This window comes from Zonotrichia albicollis, chromosome 1 (genome assembly GCF_047830755.1).
Source record: "Zonotrichia albicollis isolate bZonAlb1 chromosome 1, bZonAlb1.hap1, whole genome shotgun sequence".
NCBI classification, from domain to species: Eukaryota; Metazoa; Chordata; class Aves; order Passeriformes; family Passerellidae; genus Zonotrichia; species Zonotrichia albicollis.
Genome location: NC_133819.1, coordinates 36,100,238 through 36,115,656, shown reverse-complemented (window position 1 = coordinate 36,115,656; position 15,419 = coordinate 36,100,238). Strand labels below are relative to the sequence as shown.

At 37.4% G+C, this 15,419-nt stretch overlaps 1 protein-coding gene across 9 annotated transcripts in view; it reads left to right on the top strand.

The window, feature by feature from the left end:
* Positions 1-15,419, top strand: part of TBC1D5 (TBC1 domain family member 5) — a 315,747-nt gene that overhangs the window by 289,540 nt on the left and 10,788 nt on the right. For all 9 annotated transcript variants that reach the window (XM_026798892.2, XM_074538136.1, XM_074538133.1 and 6 more), the window contains 2 exons: positions 842-941; positions 14,767-14,846. In XM_026798892.2, the coding sequence (XP_026654693.2) occupies positions 842-941; positions 14,767-14,846 (180 nt within the window). The remainder of the gene's footprint in view (positions 1-841; positions 942-14,766; positions 14,847-15,419) is intronic.

Sequence of the window (15,419 nt, the reverse complement as noted above, 5' to 3'; positions counted from 1 at the left end):
GTGACCTTCCTCTGTAATATGGTCTTCAAAGTCAAGACTGGATGGATTTGTAAAGCAGCAAACACAGGCATTCAAAGAGGAATTCTTAGCTGAGGTAGTTCCCATTGCATAGACAGGGTATGGGTAGTAATGCTTCTCTTGGGCTTTAAAATCAATTTTTTAAATTACTATTTTAAATTATACTTGATGCATATTTTTTTAACCTTAACTTGATAATTTAGAGTAACTGCTTTATACTATGTGTGTTAAAAATAGTTTTCACCTAAATATTATGTATGATGGTGTCTGAAAGTGAAGTTGGCTGTGAAGACAAGTGTAGGCATTAAATACAGATAGAGGATGATGGATGATTACAAAAATAAGTGTACCAAAATATATAGCAGAAATGCATCCTTGAGATGCAATCCTAGGTCTCATGAAATATGCCTCTTGAAATTCAAAATAAAAAAAGGGTTTCAAAGGAGTAGCTGAGGAAGTTACTCTAAAAGAAATTAAAATTTTTCGCATTTGGTGAGTTTTTTCAGCCAGTGCTGTGGTACTGTGTTTGCACCAAGTGAAATCAGGTAGCTGGTGTATAAAAGAATACTGAGTAATTATCCTTTCTGAAGTCAATGTAGATAGATTTTTATTTAATTCCTTAGGAAAAAAAAAAAAGAGTAGTACTATTAAACATGGAGAGATTAAAACCAAACCCTATTTCAATGAAGTGACAAAATTTTCCAAGAACAAAGTAATAGAAAAAGTTAAAAGAGGTCTAAGCATGTCAAGCATTAACCTACTACTTTTAGTCTGCATTATAGAAATTTTGGAGGTTTTAACGCTAATAATCTCTTCATTGTAGGAGGAGGAATTAGAGGCCCAGATTTCATTCCTACAAGGACAGCTAAATGATTTGGAAGCCATGTGTAAATATTGTGCAAAGATGATGAACACGCATCTTGGTAAGTGCAGTACCTTGAATTAACCTGTAAATCTTTGCAAAGGCTCTTTCAGTGTTTGTATTAGAACTAAAACAATATTTATGTAGTACATTGCATATTATTTTATAAGCCATGATAAAGAATGAATTGATGTACACAGTTGTTCTATCAGATGCTGCCAGCCTCTGTATCTTTATTCTGTCACACTTTTAAACTTGGGAGTAGAATAGCCGCTGATGATACTAATAAGAAGCAGAGGCATGTTAGCACAGATATCTTTGATTTCTTGTATTATAAGAAACTTGTTGGAGCTCAAACCTTGTGAACTTTCAGACTTGAAGTCCACTTGCAGTTTAACGGCCCCACAGTGATACTTGATGTGTGTATATGAATAGTTGTATAATATTCATATACTTCCATTAAATGTAACATTTTTTGATCTATGATTACCTTTGATATATCAAAATGTTACTGTAGGCTGGATAGTTTGATATTTTTCTCAGAACAGAAGAAATATAGGAGTAATATAAAGTAAGATAAAAGTCAATACATTGGGAACAGAATCCACAAATACTCCAGTCCAAAATCCTGCCTACATATTGCCAAGACAAATCTTACAAGAGAAAGTAAACAAAAAAATTTCTCACATCAACCATAAATATTTTTAACCAAGTTTTGATAAAAGTGGTGGTTTTAAACTATGTTGAGCTGAACTCTAAATGTTGGTATATTTAGTTATGTAAAAAAGCACCACTGTTGAGAAATCAGGGCAAAACTGCAATAATTTTAAGATTTATTTATGGCCTGCAATATCTGAGCAAAATAAATTAAAGTTAAAGATTTCAGTAGGTAGAACTAAGCATGTGATATCTAAGTTTGTCAGGCCAGAAAGTTCAAATGTGAAAACCATATTGTAATTGTATTTTCTTTCATGTGGGTGTTTTACTAGCCACTGTTACAAACCTAGGAAAAGCTATAAATATTGTATTGCTTGAAAGTTGGGAATTACAGCCTTGAAAAGCCAAGTCTAAACCTCTAACCCTGACAGCTTTAGTCTGATGTATTGTATTGCTTTTGTGAAGGCACATGACTAATGATGAGATTAGAAGCAAGCAAAGGGATAAATTATTAGCTACTGAAATGATGGGGAAAAGATTGCTGTGTCAAGAAGAAAAACTGAAGTTTCTTTCCTCTGGGAAAGAAGACAAGGAGTGTTTAGCAAGGGTATCAGTTCCAAGCATAAACATTTCACCAACTATAGCTGCACCAGGAATCAGAATAAACCCAGACAAATCTCCTTGAAGCAGTCTGCCTTTCAGCACTGGATTCATGAACTGAAAGCATATGATCTGTGATCATATCAAGGGGTTAAACTCTTTTTCACAAACATATTCGAAACAAAAGCATTTAGGGCCAGCAGTTTCCCAGAAGCACTGTGGAGGGGTTTGTTACCCTCACAGGACAAGGAAAGCCATCCCACATAGTGCTTTGGCTGTGGGGTGTCCTGGGTGTATTGTGACACCCCTGCCACTCTCTCAGAGCCTGCCAGCCTGGTCTCTTCCATGTCTACTCCCTGTACTTGTTCACAATACTCCTGCATGTCTTGTCAATATCATGGACTATTAACTTTGTAAACTTGTCTTACACTGGAGTGTTTGTATCCTATAGAGATTAACAGTTACAAGTGATAAACAGCACAAGAGAGACAGAGACACCACCAACCTTCACAGCCTCTACATTTGTAGCAAATTTGTGAGTTAAGGTATGCCCAAATCAACCAGCAGATGATCCACATGAAGGCAGGAAAAAAAACCCACCACAGTTCCTGATGATGTGGAAAATCCCAGCAGGCTGTGCTAGAAAATGGATTCTCTGGTGCATCATAGAACACCCCCTGAGGAATGTCTCCAGAGTCCATACACTGCTCAGGGCTTCAGAGAAGGGCAGCAAAACAAAACCCAAGAGCTTATCTGGTTATTTCTAAAGGGAAAAGTTAGCAGAGGCTCCTACATCTGATTGTCCCCCAGGTATCCCTTTACCCATGAAAATGGCTTGGTTTCAGAAACTGTAGAGCAGATGAGTTATACCACTCCTCTTGTAAACTGTAAAACACTTAACTTCGGGGATATTACTTCTTCCTCTTGGGCTGAATTTTTCTGACTTCATCACCCAGCTATTGGCTCGTGTAGCATTTTTAACAACAAAGTTAAAAATCCTCATTTAACTTACCTATATCCAGTGATAAAGTAATCTCTCAGCACTGTCTTTGCTAAGTAGAACACTACTTTTTATTTTATGTGAGTTACTTTTTAGACCAGATCATTTTTGTGGTCTTCCTTTGAATTCTTCAGGATTTTCATATGTCTTTTTAAGTGGGTTAATTGTATCAGGACATGCTGTACCAGCACTGGGCCCAGGAAAGTGGTTACTTAGCTCAGGGAAGGTCATCTCTCTACTCTCCTGTGGCATTGCTCTTTTTAAACATTTGTAATGCAGCATCACATTAGTGCTCTTTGATGCAGTGATAGTTTGAGGTGATAATATGTTATGACCTTTAAAATGTGGTGAATCACAGCTTTCTAAACAGAGGCATTTATCCTGTGGGTAAAATCAGGAAATGTTTATTTCCGCCTGTGTTCCTTGTATTTGACAATATTAAAATTCACTTCTTGCCATTTGGCATTTTAGCTGAATAATTCAGGTAACTCTGTGATGTGCTCAGTTTTCTTCTGCCCTTCTAACTGCAGATATAACCATCATATATTTAACGGTTTTCTAAATTGTTTATAAAAACTGTATATATCTGATTGCAAATATATAAAAGTTGGGGAGTCGTACAGAACTAATTCTTTCAGCAAAGAGCTAGACAACGTTTCTGTGAATTATGAATAAGTCAGTCAAGCAGGCAGGCCTGCCTTTTAAATTTGATAAAATTTAAGTGCCTATTCTTAAGAACCTCCCTTTTTCTTAGATTGATGCTGTAAACCTGCCTTTTCAGACATTATTACTCAACCAGTAGTCTTTTTCTTGAAGGATGCATTGCATTTGCAGGTCACATTATAACAAAACAATGTTAATTCAGGCCTTTAAAAATGCATATCCAGTGATCATTTGCCACAAAATTATCACAATATCAAACAATTATAGAATATTCTTCTCATGGTTTGTTATGAGACAGTTGAGGATTTTTTGGCTGTCTTTTCTCAGGTTCTTTCCCTTACTAGGGGAATCCAGATGACAGTCAGATGCAGTTACTTCATTACAGAGATGATGTGTAGTAGCTGAGAAATTATCAAAATAACCATGAAATTATCTATGCTGTTTTGAATATGAGGGACAGAATGGCAGTTTTTATTTTGTTCATATGTTCAGAGATGCTTTCATTAAATGTTTATCTCCTTCTGTAAATAAACCCCACTGTCTACAACATGGCAACGACATAATTAACTGCTTGTAATATCGGGGCATGTTACCATGGCAATGAATGATGTTCTGAAATATTGCTACAAAGTGATATGGGTAGAAATTAGAAATATGGGGTTCATTATTAAAATGGAGGAAAGTAATTTTGTGATCTTGTTCTCCATCTTAGGGCTGTGCTTTAGAAAGAGCTTTACTTTTCTTCTCTCTCTCCCTTAACCACTGGAGTACTGCTCAGGGGAAATTCCTTTTAACACCTCCAAGGACAAATGTCAAAATTTAGGTGTGTAAAATAGCAATACAGGGAAGTAGATTTTGCTGTTTCTCCCACCTGTTTTCACAAGGTTGTCATAGCTTTCAAAAAAAAAACCAAAACAAATCCTGTGTTCAATTTTTCCATTATTGAAATGAAGATACATCCAAACTTGTAAACCTGTCATGTGGCTTTGCTCACAAAAGAAATGCAGAATATTTCTCAGCTCGTAGTGAAAAAGTATAGTTGCCATAGCTATCACTGCTCCAGCATCATCACAGATACTGTTTCTTGATGTTACTTTTTCACAAGCACTAGCCTTTTTCAGGAAATAATATTGTCACTGGTGATTTCAGAAATATGGTAATATTCTGAAGCATTTTTCTTTCTGGGAGATACTCTACTGTTAGTGCATATAAATTCCTCAAGGCTCAATGATTCAGAAAGCTGTAATTCACCGTTTAAGTATTACAGTTTTATTACCTGTCATAATGTTACTTCTTTTTTGAAGAATTTTGATTATTTCCTCCTTTCTTGCACTATGTGAAAATAAAAGCATCAAGCTAGCAAGCGCATTCAGAAAAAGATTTTTCCTTGTAACTGGTAAATGTGACATCTGTACGATGTCTTAGGGTAGATAATGAAAAACATGTCTAAGGGACACGCACACAAACAGCGCTCAGAGGGCCTTATAGTATCTGCTGGAAGATTCCTCCTTTGTCCTTCACATGGGACATGGGAATGAGTTTGAGGTGTTTTTTCAGCATGTCTGGAGTGTCTCAAAGAGCAAAGCTTTGTTACATCCCAGGCTCAAGCCTGTTAGATGGCAGTTCAGGTGGCACCAGCTAATGACACTGTCATCTGACACCATCTGCTATTCTAATATCTTTAGGGTTTGGACCACGTCCACACTGGCCCACAATTAAAGTGCAGCTTCTTAACAAAAAAAGTGAACTAAGGCCCTGGAGAAGTATCAGCCCTCTCCCTCCATAGGCAAGTACCAATATGAGAGATTGTGGAGGTTCTATATTAACTTGCCAATTTTGTTCCAGAAAGTAAAGTGCTGAATTTCAAAGTGCTGTCTCTTTATATGGGACAGGAACCAATCCATCACGACTGTCTCAGGCAGAAGAACCTACCATTTGTTTCCAACATGGTTTTGGACCTCCAAGTGTGGGAAAGTTTACCAAGTAATTACACAAGTAGCACAGTAAGTCCTTCTCATGAGAAGCAATTTATAGGAACATTGGTTCCGTATTAACTTGGATATGGAGATCTTTATATAGAAACTATTTTTTTTTTGATGGGCAATTTATCAGGTTATAAAAGTAGAGAAACTAAGGTCATTCCCCACTTGCTTTTGCTTAAGGGCAGCAGTGTGTAAATGCAGAAGGTTGCTTCCCCAGCTAGCTGAGATTCAGAAGCAATTTAGCTGCTTTCTTGCTGCACAGAGCCTGAGCTAATAAGCCCTGAGGATTCATACCAGTTCTGCAGAGTTAGCTCACAGGGTTCTGCACAACACCCTAGAAATATGTGCAAAGGTACCCAGTTATACAGAGGAAACATAAGTCTGCCTGGTTTTATTAATTTCACCTTCATACTGTTACTGCTTAACTTGAACCAGCTGCCAGAGGGAGATTCAGGTGGGTCTCAGAAATATGTTGCTCAATATCCAGGTCTTTAAATCACTTCTTGTCTTGGAGGCAACATCACAGAAACCTCTTAGGTCTGACCTACATCTACTAAAGCATCATGGCTTCACTAAGCCAAAACAAATAAATCCTTCTCTGAGCTCCCCATCCAGGGCTGTTGTATTTTGCTTGTGGTGCATTTTCCAATTTCATTCCTGCTATCTGTAATATGTTGCCATGTCCTTGACCAGTATTCCAGTACATCTCTACCCCTCCATTGCAGATTATGGAAGAGATGTTGAAAAGTGAAGTTTTCATCTCACATCCTTCCAAACACCACCAGCATCCTGCCTTTGGCATGGCATGCCAGCTGTCAGCTTTCATAGGTAGCCTGTAAAAAATTACATGCATTTACAAAATGCCCAGAAATTATGGCATCATGGTAGCAAGAAAAACAAAAACCAATCTTTTGAGAGTTCTTTGGATGGGATCACAGGACATCCCTGCCACAAACATCAAGTAGTGCTGGCACTTGTATATTCACTAGCACTTCCTGACATCTCCCAAACAAATATTATTTGGAAATTTTATTAAAAACAGTTCAAAGCCACCTTTTCACTGTGATTATTGCAAGCACCATGAGCAAGGAAGAAAAAATACCAAAATAAAGAAATAAAAACTTACAGGATATAGTTGCTAGTATAATTTTAGTTGTTGTGTGAAATAGCACTTTTAAAGGTTTAATTAGACTGATTTAATTCCTTCCTCTTTTATCAGTCAGTGCAATTGTTATAAGGATGCATTTTATTTTAAGGATCATTTACAATGGGGAAAGGAGAGGCGGAAGTTGATTTAATGCTCAGTATTTAGGGATTGACATACTGCCCAATATAGATCTGGACACAGTGCTTGTTAAATGTATGCAAGATAGTACTGAATTCTTGTTTTATGTGTCATGTGATGAGAGGAAAGGTTATGACATTTTTGTAAGGATAAAATGAAATGGAAATTATTTTACTGCCCTGTGCTGAAGTGAAATACTTCAGCATTGTTGAGGAAGTAAATGCATTAAATGAGTTCTCTTATGCTTGGGACATAAATAAAATAATCCATGGTTTATAAATCCAGTGTGATTAGAAATGCTATCAGTATAAAAGGGCACATCAAACACAGGCCCATGAGTCTAATGGATTGTTGTATTTGGTTCAGAATAATGGTGTAAACTAACCTACAAAAATAGCATATAAACAAAGAACATTAGCAAATTCATTAAATCAAATGTAGGAATGCTTACTGGGAAATAAGTATTTGTTGTATAACATCGTATACAAGAAATATTTGTTATACAGACTTACTTTCAGACCGTCACTTCTGGTCATTTAACAGATACATATATATATATATTTTTTTTTTTTTTTTAACATATGAAGAATAAAAGTGTAATTCTTCATGTTCCATGAATTTTAACCCCCTTTTTGTCACTTAAGGGTAGCTTTTAAGGTCAGAAACAACTGGTTCAACTCAGAGGAAGCCTCCTTTCTTTCTATAACAACCATGCCAGGCCTGAAAGTCCAGCTGTGGTAGGCACCTATAGAGGCTTTCATCCCAGTAGTCTGACTGAAAAGGAGATTAAAATAATGAAGCTTACACAGCCCCTCATTACCTGGTTAACAGCTTTCCTTGCAACTTTCAGTGAATTCCCGTTGCTTCCTCCCTGCTGCTCAGTGAGCGTCTCTCTTATGCTGAAGTACACTGACAATCCACCCCTTTCCTTTTTCCTTTCCTTTCCTTTCCTTTCCTTTCCTTTCCTTTCCTTTCCTTTCCTTTCCTTTCCTTTCCTTTCCTTTCCTTTCCTTTCCTTTCCTTTCCTTTCCTTTCCTTTCCTTTCCTTTCCTTTCCTTTCCTTTCCTTTCCTTTCCTTTCCTTTCCTTTCCTTTCCTTTCCTTTCCTTTCCTTTCCTTTCCTTTCCTTTCCCTTCCCTTTCCTTTCCCTTCCTTTCCTTTCCTTTCCTTTCCTTTCCTTTCCTTTCCTTTCCTTTCCTTTCCTTTCCTTTCCTTTCCTTTCCTTTCCTTTCCTTTCCTTTCCTTTCCTTTCCTTTCCTTTCCTTTCCTTTCCTTTCCTTTCCTTTCCTTTCCTTTCCTTTCCTTCCCTTCCCTTCCCTTCCCTTCCCTTCCCTTCCCTTCCCTTCCCTTCCCTTCCCTTCCCTTCCCTTCCCTTCCCTTCCCTTCCCTTCCCTTCCCTTCCTTTCCTTTTCCTTTTCCTTTTCCTTTTCCTTTTCCTTTTCCTTTCTCTTGGGCGTTGGTTTCTCTTCCAGCTTTAAGGAAGTAAAACCTTAGCAGAAGCAAAATTGCTGTAGGACTAAATTGTTCGTTTCCCCATTATTTCCATAAATATACAGATGTAAGGTATATGTTAAGCATAATCTGCGTACTGTGTGTAAATTAGAGTTGACAGCTAAGAATTGATTGTGTCTTTGAGCAATAGATGGACAGAATTACTTCGTTACCCCACCAATCTCCTTCTTCGTACATCTACAGTTCTGTGCCCTGCTATGGGTTGATGACTGGCAACTTTTTACTACTGTTTCTCTGATGTGGCAAGCATTGCCACACTTCAAATATTGGTGAAGCGTTGGTGCTCTGCACAACACGTGAATCAGAAGTATAAATACATCACTTATACTCAACACTATCTAAATCATTTATATTCAAATAAATATATTGAGGAATGCAGTGTTTGACAGATAATTTCAGATTTTTAGCATCTTAAGTTCTTTAAGACTCAAATGTTGCTAAGTGGGGTTTTTAATATAATGTGTGATTGTTACTAGAAGCGTTGGCATTCACAGTGAGGTAAATGAAAGGCTACTTAGCAGTGTTGCCTTCATCAACACTTAGATCACAAACACTATTGTTTTAGAAGGGAATTTAACTCCTCTCATTTGTATTTTTAATGCTGGAAGGAAAATGCAGTAGTTGGAAACATCCTGAATTGCATTATTAAACAGCAATATCGCTATGCCATACAGCATCATCTTTCTAGAAAGGCCACAAAGCAGTGTTAAGGTCTAGAGTTCATTTTTGTGCTCATCAGACCAAGTTCAGGTAGGAAAGCAGTATTTATTGTGAAGAGAGAGAAGGATTGATTATCAGAAGCTAAAGTCTCAGTCTGTCCTCCTAGCCCCTTGATGTTCTTGAAAAGACAGTCTTGCTGTCACTAGTATATTGTGCAGGGAATGTTGGAAACATTTTCTGTAAACCTTGATTTCATAAAGACAATCATACAGCAGTACTGGAATATGAGTCCGGAGAGTTGGCTGTGCCTTGACATATATGAGAACACATTCGGCTTTTCTGTTTTGGAAAAATAAAGAGGTGTAGTAATACCCTCAGTTCTCTCCTTGCTCCTGCTTACGATGGAAGTGAGAAAATACTTTTGCATTCTGAGTTTGAGCTCTCTTCTCAGTAGTGAAACCAAGGGTCAAAAAAGTCGATTTAACATGACTCTGTCCCTGTTGCTTGTTCACAAGTCATTGATCAGGAGCTAGTAGTAGAAAAGCAGCGTTCATAATACAGCTTGCAGCTATTTCGAGTTAGCTCCTCTCAGCAGGAGTCATCTTCCTGGAAAGGCCCCACGGAGACCAGTTTAAAATAGAAATCATTAGGAGGGAGATGCACTGCAAAAGCAGCAGTGAGAAAAAACAAAACCTCAGAGAAGTTTGGTTTTCTCCACATCCATCTGATTTTATGTCAAGTGTGCTTTGTGCCTTCATCTGGCAGGGTGTTTGTCTCCCACCTCCTCGGTGGAAGGGGAAAGGTGCAGATTTGTCTTCTGGATGGATGGGCATGAAGAGATGCCTGAGGGGACCTTGTCTACAGCAGACAAGTTTTCCCATTCATTTAGTGCAGCTCCGGTTGGGTGGTTGGGTTTCTTGCAAAATCTGTATTGAATGCAAGCAATATTTTCAGTGAAAGTTACTGTATTTAATAAGCCTCTAAAATAATTATTCCAAACCTAACAGCTTTTCCACATTCAGAGAGGAATGTTTGGAGTAGCCCCTTTCCCTGGCCTGGGAACTCAGCAGTGACTGCTCACACCATCATGGAATGTAGAGCATTTCAATCATCAGAGAGCATAAGCTTTATCTAATTTTCCTGCTAGAAGCTGCTGTGGATGTTTTTCCTCTTTCATTGCTATAGATAGCATGTCTTCAGTTTAAAATTTAGCAATTAATTTAGGGGAAGGGAATAGAAGTCGTGATTTTTTAAAGTACTTCTTCACTGAGTGTGCATGTGAAGTGATTCACAATTTGCCATAACTGTAAGAGCAAGAAATAAAAAATATATTTCATCTTACTTTTTAGCTGTTTCAACTGTTGCTAACAAATTCACTACCTGCCATAATTTTTCCCCACATTTTTTAAAAAAGAACATGAACGCAATCATTTGCATCTTCCTGCTCTGTAGTTGTAGTTGGATTTAAAGTATATCCAGGCAGCTGATCACAGTCTCACTCAGGAAGTAATTATTGATTTACTGGTCTGGTATCTATCAAACTTAAACAGGTCTGCTCATTTGAGAATAAGTACCCAAAATTAATTCTAATCCATTATATAAAAGGCATCCTTTGAGATGTGAATCTGGTTTGAGGGCATCCATCAAAGTGGATAATGTTGCTGACTTCTGAAGAGAATAACTGGTTTAACAGCTCTGGTATTTCTGAGGCTTAGTCAGGCTCATAGTCAGGGTATGACAGTTCATTTTGTGATAGTCAGACTTTTGTTAGCACTCTTTTGAAACAAATCCAGAGTCTTGTAATGGCAGTCTGGTATCTCGTACATCTCACAGCAGTGCTCTGATCACCAGGTGAGAAGTTGCAAAATTCACTTCTTGTTTTCCTCTGTTAAGAACTTCATTGAATAACGAAATATTGTCTTTTTCTGCAGAAAACATTTGGCATCAGCTAAATGAAATCTTGAAAAAAAGAAAAAAAAAACAAACAAAGCAGTCAGGAATATCTGACCTTAACCTTTGTTTACTCTGTACAATAGGATTTTGATAACTTTTGAATAACAACAGCTATGCCAACAGATTTATAGCACAGAATCAAACTGGACTCAGATTTGAATAATATAGAAATCACATAATCTGGTTTTTTGATTCATTGTATCAATGTTTGTTTTTTTTTAAAGGTAGGAAGGTGTTTTCACTTCCAAATTGACATCTGCAGGGTTTTTTTAAGATAGTTACTTTTTTATTAAAAAAAAAAACAGCTGTGAGGTACTGATATATAGCAACAGATAAGGAAAAAAATCAATATGTGGCAAATTCATTCATATACATGAAGCACTTCTCTCAAAATGCAATAACATCTTCTGTGAAGGAATAATTAAATTATACATCTCAGCTTAAAGTAAAAGTCCTTCAGCTGAGTAATATAATATCAATATATATCAATATAGCACTCTTGAAATACTATCTTTTAAGGTATTTCCAGTTGCAAGGGTACCTTTTGAGATACAGAAAAGAAAAACAAGCTTTTTTCTGCACTTGAGAGCTTGTTTTCCCTCTTGATCTCAGCAACTGACTGCCCTATGTGGTCCCCCCAGCAGTGGGAAAACCTTGGATGAGAGTCCCCCAGTGAGGATGCTGTGCCCTGGTGCATCCATTCACAGGAGAGCAGCTGCAGAGCACAAGCCAACTTTCTTTTCATCCCTCCTCTTCTCACGTCTCTTTCCAGTCACGTGGATTTCAAAGGGGGGTCCCAGCAGAAGGATGTGATCAAGGAGGCACTCATGCAAAATCACATTGCCCATATACTTCACTCACTTAGGATTATTTTTCTTAATTCCTCTCTACTCACTAGCCAGGGAAGAAGAATGAGCATTGGTAAATTTATGTTCCACTTATTTGAAAGTTAAAAAACTTTGCATTCAGAAGAGATGAAGCCAGCAGATTAGAAGCCATATGCAGTTCAAGGACATATTTAAGAAAAGGATTCATTGCCAATTCCACAAGGAATTCTACCTTCCTTTCTGTTTCATTGCACAAGAGAAAGACATCCCAATTTATGCCTTTATGCCTCAGTTGCTACTTATTTGCCGTATTTCCTACCTTTTTGCTCCTAATCTTTTTTCCTCTGAAACTAATATTAAAATCTGGCATTAATTTTGCTAAAGTAAATATGTGATGATACAAACATTTCTATTAATTTTTACTGCTGGGTAACTATCATAGTCCATTCATAATTTTTTTAAAAATTTCTCTATGTACTGGCTCATCAAACATGGTTTCAGCTGGGTTTTACAGTGAGGATAAATTATTTTCCTTATATTTTTAAATACTGATTCACAAAACATCTCTAAAGGTCAGTAATAATAGTAGAGTATTTCCACATCATGTGGAATACCTTTCAGCTTTTGTTTTCTTGCTCTTGTCCTCCCAATTTTTTATATTTCCTTCATTTAGTCTTCAGCAGGTTGGAATTATTTTCTTGGTCCAGCTGCCTAGTTCGTGTGCATGCCCTAGTTTTTTAATGTATGGTTTAATTTATGTGGGGATCACACACTATGGAATACTTTCCTTTCTAATGCTGAGAAATGGAAAAGACTGTTGAATTCAGTGATTCAGGCTGTGGTCAGGCATGGCTGTCCTGCCTATGAAGGCTTTGGACTTCTGATGTTTCAAATTATGGACCTTTTAAAAGAAGGAAATCATGCATTCTTTGAAACAGTGGAAAACAGAATGTAAGTTATTCTTTTATTAATAAATATTAATATATTTTACTTACCAAATTGAGGAAATAGATAATTTAGATATAAAATAAAAAGCAAGTAAAATGTTGCGATAATTATGGATTTTTGCAATTCAACATGCTACATATTTGCAGAAAGATCTGTTTTTTTATTATTTCTGGCCTTCATAATGCAGTGTCTTTCTCATGTAAAATTGTTCATTTGTACAACAATTTGACAATTGTACAACATTGCTGCAGGACATTGCCACTGTAGTATAGTAAATAAAGTGTGCTAAATAATGTGAGCATAGATCTTGTTCAGGCAGGCTGCTTGTGCAAAGCTGAGTTATGGTACCTTCACTGATACTCTTGACCTTGATCACATCACCTTGACTTTTGTCAGCTGTTGCCTTTCATGGTTCTAGACTCTTTCATTCCTTCTGTGTCTCAGATTGCTTTTTAGAGGTTCATTTAGTACTTAGGCGTGGTTCCTTTCTCCTCTTCACCCTTTCCATTCCTCCTTTTTACCCATTACTGATTTCTGGCCCCAACTCAATTTCAAACTTGTGCTTTTACACGAGTTTTAAATCTACCTCTCCACTTCTAATCTTTCTTCTTGTCCTGTCTCCCACATCTCATTATATTGCTATTTATTCTGTAAACACAAAACTCATATCAAATTACTCAATGCTTTTACTTACTTGAAACTTCATATTGTGTCAGAGTTGGCAGTGTCATCATATTTGTCCTTGTCAGGATCATCTGTTAACAGCAGTTGTGGCTTTTCACTGATTTGGGCCTTGAACATGCAGGATGTTGTTAAAGACAAACAAATGCAATGCAGATGTGGATTAATTGTACAAAGCTCTAATTGTGAAATACCTGGAATACACATTCTCATGAGCAGCAAAGCATTCTTCCATAACGACTGTCACTGAGGGCTTTGGGCTCAGTCTGTGTATGTAAGACAGGAGTGGCACAAAGGAGTATCCTGTCATTTTCAGGTGACAGATACAATCTCATTCTGCCAATCTGTCTCTAGGAATCTTTGCTGTTTTCTTAAAGAGTCAGAAATCAGGAGCTGGGAGGCCAGAGAATGAAGTGAGTCTGCAGAGTTATTGGAGTTGTAGTTTCTCTGGTCTGTGTTGGAGTGTGGAATCGCCTGGGGTTGCCTTCCTGCAAACACTCCATACCAGGGTAGTGAAATGCGTCCTTGAAGGACCATGCTGTGGGTATGGAAGGCAAGAGTCTCCTGAAGTGTTGGTACTGCACTGCTCCTTCTGTCAGATAAGTTTTGCTCAGCCCTGGGTCTTTTACCTAAAAGAACAGAATAGGAGGGGAATGAAACTTTTTGTAGTCCTTCTACAAGGAGGAGCATTCTAGCATCTGCAATGGCCATGGGATCAAGATGAAGATTGCTGTGCTTCTACCCAAGCCTTTCTGTGAGCTGTAGCAGATTTCTTTGGTTTTGAATGTTTCCTAAACCATTTTTAAGTTCAAAACTGTATGTAACACAGAGGCTGGTGTGGTCTTCTAGGCGCCAGTAGTAGCCTGAGTTCCTTGGTACACAGGGGCAACAGAAGTCCTGCAGGAGCAGAGCATTGCTGGAGGCTTCCTGGCAGCAGTGCCAGGCTCAGGCTGGCCTCACCTCTGCAGATAATAAGGTTGTCAGTCTCTAGGTTTGGATATGGAATTGTGTTTGCAGGTCACAGAAATTTGTTTTGAAGGCATCAGTCAGCAGTAAGTAACAGCACATTTGAGTTTATTTAGGATGTTTTCTCTCTTTATCTTTCTTTCAATGTTACAGGAAATATTCAGGAAGTAATTTTGCAAGAACGCTTGGAAAAAGAAGATGAAATCCTGGTTTCCTTGGCTGGTTTGAAGCAGGTATTACTATTGCATAGTTTAACTTTCTTGTGCCCTTCAAAGTTATTAATCCTTTCTCCTTTTTTTCTCCTATTTATTCTTTTTGTATACTGCTATTTTGTCTTCTTGTAGCTGTTTTACTAGTGCATCAAACCTTGTGGTGTATTTTTATTTGTAACAATAAAACTCTGCTATAAAGAGTTCAAACAATTTGCACAGTATTTGCTCCTGTGGAAGTTTTGGAGGCCTCAGATCAAAACTAAAGTGCAACACTAAGTGCTGGACTTAAGCCATGCTATCATTTTTCTTAATGCCAAATGTACTTGCTAGACAACAGCTATGCCTGTGTCCCCATTATTTCATTGTGACAACACTTGAATATCATTGAATTAAAGGAAAAAATGCTGCATACATAAAATGAGAATGCTGCTGAGCATCTGTAGCTCTGATTATACTGCCCTCTGCTCCCTCAAAATACATTTTATGAAGAGCAATGTGTCATATGTTAAATCTATAATGAGGCAGGGAGTAATCTTAACAGTTTTATTCTTTTTAGATTTCCTGGATAGTTGTTCTCCAGACTCTAATAGAAAC